Source organism: Branchiostoma lanceolatum, chromosome 17 (genome assembly GCF_035083965.1).
Source record: "Branchiostoma lanceolatum isolate klBraLanc5 chromosome 17, klBraLanc5.hap2, whole genome shotgun sequence".
In the NCBI taxonomy this organism is placed as follows: domain Eukaryota; kingdom Metazoa; phylum Chordata; class Leptocardii; order Amphioxiformes; family Branchiostomatidae; genus Branchiostoma; species Branchiostoma lanceolatum.
In genome coordinates this window covers 10,362,215-10,369,840 of record NC_089738.1, presented here as the reverse complement: position 1 = coordinate 10,369,840, position 7,626 = coordinate 10,362,215, and the positions used below count along the sequence as shown (strand labels likewise).

Here is a 7,626-nt window from a genome sequence, read left to right as displayed (position 1 = left end):
TACAAAGTGGAATGCTGAAAATGCATTTAAGCGTGGTTTTTATATCGTGCTAAGACGAAAATGGAGTGTTTGCGGTGTTTTTAAGTTCGCGGTTTAGTCACACGCTGCTACAGTATTGGACAAAATTTTCGCGCTGGTTTTAAGTTCGCGGTGAAACGGTCATAAAACCACCGCGAACATTTCTGCTTTTACAGTAATTGGCCAGGACTGAGGAGAGTCAGTCCGTGTAAAGGTTAAAATTCCCCCATACGAACTGCGCGAAAGAAAAAGGCCAGACTCTGCAGGCAAATATTTTCCCTACAACCAGAGCGTACTTAGTCTAGTAGAGACTATTCTCCAAGCAGAGGTTTCGATCGGGGGCTAGGAGTGGCCACGATTCTTTTTACGCTACCCTCCCTTCGGGTTAAAAATCGCGGCCACTGCTAGCCCCCCGATCGAAACCTCTGCTTGGAGAATAGGTAGAGGCCGTGGGCTCGATGACATCTGAAGGATTCGGTGTTATGAGAGGTTAGTTGCAAATGTTGTCATCTTACTTCAAACGTAATCAAACAGGTTGAAACCGTGAAAAAGGGCAAATATATAACAAAAGACCGCTACCTTATAGTATTTTTTGGCAACTTGTCCATCTACGAATGCTGTGGTGTTGCTGTGCGAGTAAAGCAGGTAAATTTATGCTAAGAAGCAGAAAGAAGCTTTGAAATGAGGGCCACTTAAAACTGGCATTTGCCTTTTCAAAATTCAACGATGAATGGAAGTTCCGGTCTAACAAATGAACCGTAAAGTCTCAATGAACGTTACTCCAACGCAGCTGAAAATTGACCAAAGCTTTGTGAAACATTGTCTTACCAAAGAACGTCAACATTTCACATTTCTTACTCATCTGTCCGCAAAGATTCGTCATGCGACACTCGAGGGGTTAAAAAACGGTCAAACCTGTCTTTCCTCTTTGGTTTAATGGTCTACTCATACATGGGAACTGCCCGGAGGAAAATGCAAATAAGGCACGTGTTTACATATACCGGGTTCACCTTTTTAACGGAATACATCGGAATGTACCGGAATAGCCATAAAGGAGGGTGAAATCTACCGCATTGCACTATGCTTTGATGAGTAAATATCACAGGCTGATGTATTTTGGCGTGAAATAATGTATCTATGATCATGAGAACAAGAAATCACTAGAACTTGTAACTTGGCGATATCGCTAAATAAACATTGTAATACGAAAACTCGCAGGGTCGCCATCGCCGATCGCCATCAGTAATTTTTTTTTGTGATTACTTGTTTCTTGGCCCGTAAATACATCATTTCAGGCAATATTACAGTAGTCTGTGATGTTTACTCATCAAAGCATAGTGTATTCCGGTAGATTTCACCCTCCTTTATGGGTATTCAGGTGTATTCCGGTATATTCCGATAAAAAGGCGGACCGAGTAACTACTGTCTCTACAGCTGATCTCACCTACCAGTTTTTATCTAAGGAGCAGCTCAAGCCACGTCTTACCTGTCGGGCAGAATAATCCACCCATCGTCTTTAAGAAAAGAATTCGGGCAACTTGTGTGGTACAAAGAGTCACTACAAGTATCGCCTTACCTTTATCTACTAGATGAACGGACTACACACAGTTTGACCCCGTGAGTAGGCCGGTGCCTCGGGTAAAGTTACGCGAAGACAACATCCGGCCACAATACCGTGAGATGTCACAGAAACACTACCGGCCTTGACATGTGTGTTTCTGTGTGTGTTTAGAATTGTTCAACGGGCAGTTAATACAAGAAGGAGTCGACTATCCTTGCGTGGAATACAAGAACTTCTCAAAGTAGGAGAAACATGGCCACGGATCGCGAGGTGTCGGTCCGGATTCCGAAAAGGGCGTTTGTGCTTTTGGAAACAGCTGTTCTAGGTAAGAGGTTTTGTAATTATTCTCATAATTCTTTCGTTTCTTAGGTTTTATAGTTTTATTTCACATGACAAAAATAACTTTTACGTAGATCCTGTATAACGCGATGCTACCATTTTAGAGGGGACACATTTGGTAAATGAAGTAATGAATTGTGTGTTGCATTTGTGACATCTACTTCAAACTCTATTACGTCATCGTGTAAACAGTTACTAATAAGACATAACAAGGCAAACACCGGTCTTTAAACACACCTTAGAACTACAACTGTAAATTACGATGATCATTTAAACATTGGGCGATCGTTTGAAAATGTCACTTGTGTAGCAACGGGTTGTCAGACGACAAAGCAGACAGGTGCAGATGTGCATATTATGGGCTAGGGTCAAAGGTCATAATCCCGCAAAATGTCAGTAGTGATTGATGGCTATATGTAAGGGTCAGGGTAACATCTTTGTTTCGCATGCTTGTCTGTCCTTTCGACATGTGTGAGATATTTGTCTACTTTTCTAACGGCATGTTTGAGACCCATATCGAGTTTTCCTTTTCTCGGTCTAACTGCTTTAAGCTATTTTAAGTGTATTTTGAACGAGGTACTTTAAAGTACAATGCCAACTGGTAGTAAAGGAAAACCCCTCTCCATATACGAAAACGATCTACATTAAACGTTACCGACACCTACTTGACTCAGGATCAAACATGCTTTTGTTTAAAGTATCGAGCTTTTTCTCTCAAAAACAAATACGTTATGACCAGAAATATGAGGATTATTTGTTATACACATATTTCACATGTATAAGGTCTCTTTTTGTAGGCGACATTTAACATAAATCATCATGAAACTTACCAAGGAACTTTACATTATACAAATGCATGTGTCTTTGTTGCCTGAAAGCTAGCCTGTCATTTCAAAGGATTTGTATGGCTTTGTAACTCTCTTAAACGTGCCCAAGTGGCATAACAAACTTTTGCGTACTCTATCAGTTACACCTGCCTAGTTTTGATACAGTAAATTTATTCAAGAACAGATACAGATGTAACATAATACAAGATGGCATCGAAGCATATCAAAGAACTGTCATTGTAAGTACAAATCAGCTCTTGCCCAAATAAGCAGGCAAGTATTGGCATTCGGCGAATCTCTAGAGCCGCTTCAAGCGTTGTTATGAAGTACTAGAAGCCGAGGGTAAAAGGTCGGAATCCGTTTCATCGGGAATCGATTGAACAGCATTGAAGGTGTCTCAGTTTTCATTTTTGTCACAGTACAGTAGTGAAAAAAAGTTGGAACAGTCACGTATACGAACATGTCCTGCTACTAGGAATTTGCTTTCATTATGTAAGTATTATATTTAGCCAATAGATACGTTTTTGTGACACAAACAAAACAGAAAAGTAAGTTGGGAACATGTGTATTTGATTATCATTTGGTACAACTATGTCTCGGTTGAATCTCTACTTGCAGTTGTAAAACTCTCATTTGTGCCTGAAATTTGTTCTTATAAAATGTACAGTTTGGGAACGTGTTTTTTTGGTCAGCACAGACCGTATCGGAATTTCTGGACTAATGCAATATGCGAACACGGTGTTTGCCCTAACAATGTATACATGCATACAGTGATTTAGTGAATCTGTATCAACTGTAACTTTCCGTCAAGTAGGATTTGCGAGTGTCATCTATAACGTGCGGATACGTATATACACATGTACATCATGTATGTTACTTAGTAATACCTAGTAGAATAGCTACATAGAAGAGCTGACGAAAGATGGTGGATGCCGTCTGAAAGGTTCTCAAGCTTCAACTTTTTGTCGTGAGTACTAGTATAATCCTCTTAGTGATATAACTAATCCAGGTTATATTGTTATTCACCCGGACGGGAGACCTGGCGCATCCCTGTCTTGCATCAGCCAACGAAAGGGTATGCCAACCCTGAATGGGCGGTATAACCTCAACGGTGCATAAGCCCGTCGACTGATGATGATCATTGTGTTATCCCACAGTTGACACAGCATACATCGCAGGAGTTCCTGTATCGATAGAAATCGTATACAAGGGCGAGCCCGCTGTCCAGTACCGCAGCATTGGGAACGGCAAGATCCAACAGTTCTCCTTCACTCCCAAACGTCTGGGGGCTCACTTCGTCAACGTTCTGGTCAACGGATACTCTTTAGGTAATTTCGTTAAAACATGTTTTTATTTTAGGTTAGAGAGTACTAAATCAGAGACAGATGTTGTTATACTGTTATCTTTGAATGTTGTGTATATAATCATAGTCTGCAGAATCAGAAACGTATAAACTACATTCTACCCAAATGTTATAAAAGCTGTTAGGTATCTTAAGCCACCCGGACTCCAAGTTAGCACTTGAAGACATCCTTAGATGTTCGAATATGATATGAAGATCATGGAGTATAACATCAATAACAGTGTTTTTGATATGCAGGTGCCCGGAAAATATCAAGTAGTAAACTGAGGCTAAAATATGAGCAAAAGTTTGTAAAATCTTAATGCTTCTCATGAATCTCATCTTAAGTACATGTATTTATATATTGTCACCTGGTGCGCCCGCCGTAAGAGGCTAGCCTGGATCGAAGGCTGGACTTTAAGTAAGAGGTCGCTTAATAGTGTCGCTTTTATGTAGTCATTGTAGGCACCTGTATATTTTCGTTCTTTCTTTAGATACGTGTATGTGCTGTGTGTGTGTGCGAGCCTGATGTAAACAATAGATAGATATTTAGATATATTTCGTCGTGATCATGATTAACTATAGATCGAAGGTTTATGATCCAAAAAGCATCATGGTTGTTGTCTATAATCCCAGGAGAGCCGGCCCTTATCGACGTGCGGAGCCCGTACTTCCCTGATGCCGCCCGGGTGAGAGTGTGCGGACCGGGACTGAAGAACGGGGACCTGGACACGTACAGGGGAAACATCGTGTGTGAGACCGTAGATGCCGGGACTGGCGTGCTGATGGTCAACGTGCTAGGGCCTGCAGGTAGTCTTTTAGTTATGCTAAGTTCTGTTCAGAGAATTGTTTCATATCTAATGTAAATTGACATTCTAAACCAAGCTTGTATCTATCATAATGATAATCATTACACTTTGAGTACATCATAGGAAAATGATTACAAAAAGATATTGCAAGGTATGCTCACATGTAGTGTTTAGTATTTGGTTTCATAGATAGAAACTAATTTTTGATCAGATGTTGCCCCCAGGGAGTGAGATTTTGCTTTTTGTTTGTTTGTCTGTCTGTGTATGTTTCTGCGATTTCCAGTAATACACAATACAGCACAACCATCCATCCCCAGTGCTGCTCCTTTTTACCTGTGGGACTGGTAGGGGTGGGAAGCAGTATGGGTAAGGGGGTGAAGTCTGCCATCCCTGATTGCCTGGTATATTTTCTCAGGAACTCTGCCGGTTATGACGACAGCGTTGGACGGTCCCAACTGCCCCGTGGCCGTATCGTTCCAGCCGCCCTCTGCTGGCGACTACTACATTCACATCAAGTGGACTGACGACCATGTCCCCGGGAGCCCGTTTAAAGTCGAACTCGCGGAAAGGAGAAAACCAGGACTGATGTCGAAACTCTTCTCAAAATCGTCCCCAAACCAAGATGCTCAAGCTCCCGTGGTCGGTTTCCCGCCCAAAGAAGGTGAGGGAGAGGAGAGACCACCCGAAGGGCCGTCTTATGAAGAAATCGACCACTGGGTTAACACTGGTCTGTGGTCGCCGTCAAGTTCGGATTCCAGTTCGTCCGGCAAGGAAAACAAGCCGATCTCTCCAGCCATCCAGGCGGAACAAAAGGCTGAAGTGAGCGCCAACTTGAAGCGCCACCAATCGTTCATCACGAGGAAGTACAGGGCGATTGTAAAACGAGAGTCCAAGAGGGAGCGTCAAGCACCCTTAAAGGCAACCACGGAGGGTCCTGAATCCGATGATATGGCACCGAGTGGTTTAAATGAGCCAAGCCATGTTGTCGAAGAGGTCAAATGTCAAGCTGACCCAAATATGGCGTCCAAGATGGCGACTGAGAAGAAAGAAAACACTAAGCCACAATTTGTAGCAGGTGTACTGCGCAAAAGTTTGAGAGGGAACAAAAGTTCGTATGATCTAAATCACGACGGAAGTAAGGTCAAACTGGACCGAAGAATGACCACTTCTGGGATGATCAGTGATCCTAATGATGGAAAATTAGACAACAGACTGAGCCAGTCACAACCAGATCTTACTCCAAACAGAAACACACAAGGATTCGTGTTTCTAGGAAAGAAAGCAGAAGAGGAAATTGTTCAAAGTTCAAGCCCCCAAATCGACACAAAAGAAGATGATGTCCAGTCTGTACCAAAGAAGCTACAGAAAGTAAGCTTTGTGGAAAATGAGGAAGTAGCAAAAGATCCTCCAAATGAAGATGAAACAACAAAAGTGCAAGCTCAGGTAAAAGGAGTTGAGACAAGTACCCCAACCGATTCTCATGTGGAAAAACCAAGCGAAGAAAAGAAACATGAACAAAATGAGAAACGCAAAGTCAAGGAGAAGACTACGTTGTGCTTTCCAAAGAAAAGGAAACCCAAGAAGAATAAGAGCAGTCCAGTGATAAGAAAAACTGACAAACCACCCACACTTTCGTCCATGAAATCCCTTAGTAAAAGCGTTGAACGAATACCATCAGACATTGGAAATGGCACAGCTAGAGTTAGTTTGGTCAGAGTGGAGAGTATAAAATGGTGAGAGGTAATTATATCAGTCTAGATCTATTCCATAAACATAACACACATATTTCTCAGGTACATAGTAACTGTAACAGTTATGTTTGGATGATGGACAAGCAGATGGTAGAGTTTGGTTTGTACACGTATGATACCGTTTTGACGAGCAATATTCCTTTTTTCATACCAAGAAGCCTTTGTGAGAAAAATGTTATCAACAATTTTGTCTTCATGTTTTATATGAAATGCGTGATGGTTATTATCTTATAATGTTCTTATTGTAAAATTTGATGTTACTTAATGTCTTCTGATTTGTTGTGTGCTTTAATGTTCTAAAACATGAACTGCAGATAATTGTAGAGAGGATTGTGCCATGCTTCTGTTCACTCAACTTTGAACTTAGTAAATAATGAAAAATTCAGCTGCATTTATGATGACTTGTAAATTAAGGCATACTAACGTCAAAGGTACTATCAGTGCTACTAGTGGTAGTGTTAGCAACTAAGATTAGGTTAGCGGAATCATCATACATAGAATTTCCTCATCGTATACCAGCATATCATTCTATCTTATGCTAACTCTCAGGATCGGATGATCAAAGAATTAATTTTTGCTTACTTTGGGAACAAAACTCTGAATTCAGATAGTCAGAGAGAGTAAAATGGCTGCATTGACTTGTGACATGCTTGTATTGTTATTGTGTTTGACCAGATTAGTTAAGAATATCTTCCGCATATCTAGTACATATTTTACTTAAAAGTACTTTCCTGTATTTGAATCTGCCGCCAAGTAGCATGATAATTGTGTAATTTCAATTATGCATAACTCTTCACTACTGACCCAAATAACTTATCAATGATTTTAACCCAAGACAGGTCTTATTTGGTCTTGTGTTTTTGTGCAACGACATTTCATTATTTCTGTATTCTAGTCTGACTGGTAACCTTTACCCTCTGCCTGAGGTGTGAGCCCCCCTCCCACAACTGCCTTGTTGACACCATATTCCGTTCCTGAC

At 41.1% G+C, this 7,626-nt stretch overlaps 1 protein-coding gene across 1 annotated transcript; it reads left to right on the top strand.

Moving 5' to 3' along the window:
• The first annotated feature begins 1,094 nt into the window (after positions 1 to 1,094).
• On the top strand, positions 1,095 to 7,481 carry LOC136422542 (neurofilament heavy polypeptide-like). Its single transcript, XM_066410317.1, has 4 exons — positions 1,095 to 1,904; positions 3,903 to 4,073; positions 4,724 to 4,897; positions 5,312 to 7,481. The coding sequence occupies exons 1-4, from the start codon at positions 1,832 to 1,834 to the stop codon at positions 6,631 to 6,633; spliced, it is 1,740 nt and encodes a 579-aa protein (XP_066266414.1). The 5' UTR covers positions 1,095 to 1,831; the 3' UTR covers positions 6,634 to 7,481.
• The last annotated feature ends 145 nt before the right edge of the window (positions 7,482 to 7,626 follow it).

Bases quoted from the DNA above. Each gene is read 5' to 3' on its own strand.
- LOC136422542 (XM_066410317.1), top strand. From the start codon at position 1,832: ATGGCCACGGATCGCGAGGTGTCGGTCCGGATTCCGAAAAGGGCGTTT. The intron at 4,074-4,723 runs GTAATTTCGTTA...CTATAATCCCAG, and splicing joins GGTCAACGGATACTCTTTAG to GAGAGCCGGCCCTTATCGAC. The intron at 4,898-5,311 runs GTAGTCTTTTAG...ATATTTTCTCAG, and splicing joins CAACGTGCTAGGGCCTGCAG to GAACTCTGCCGGTTATGACG.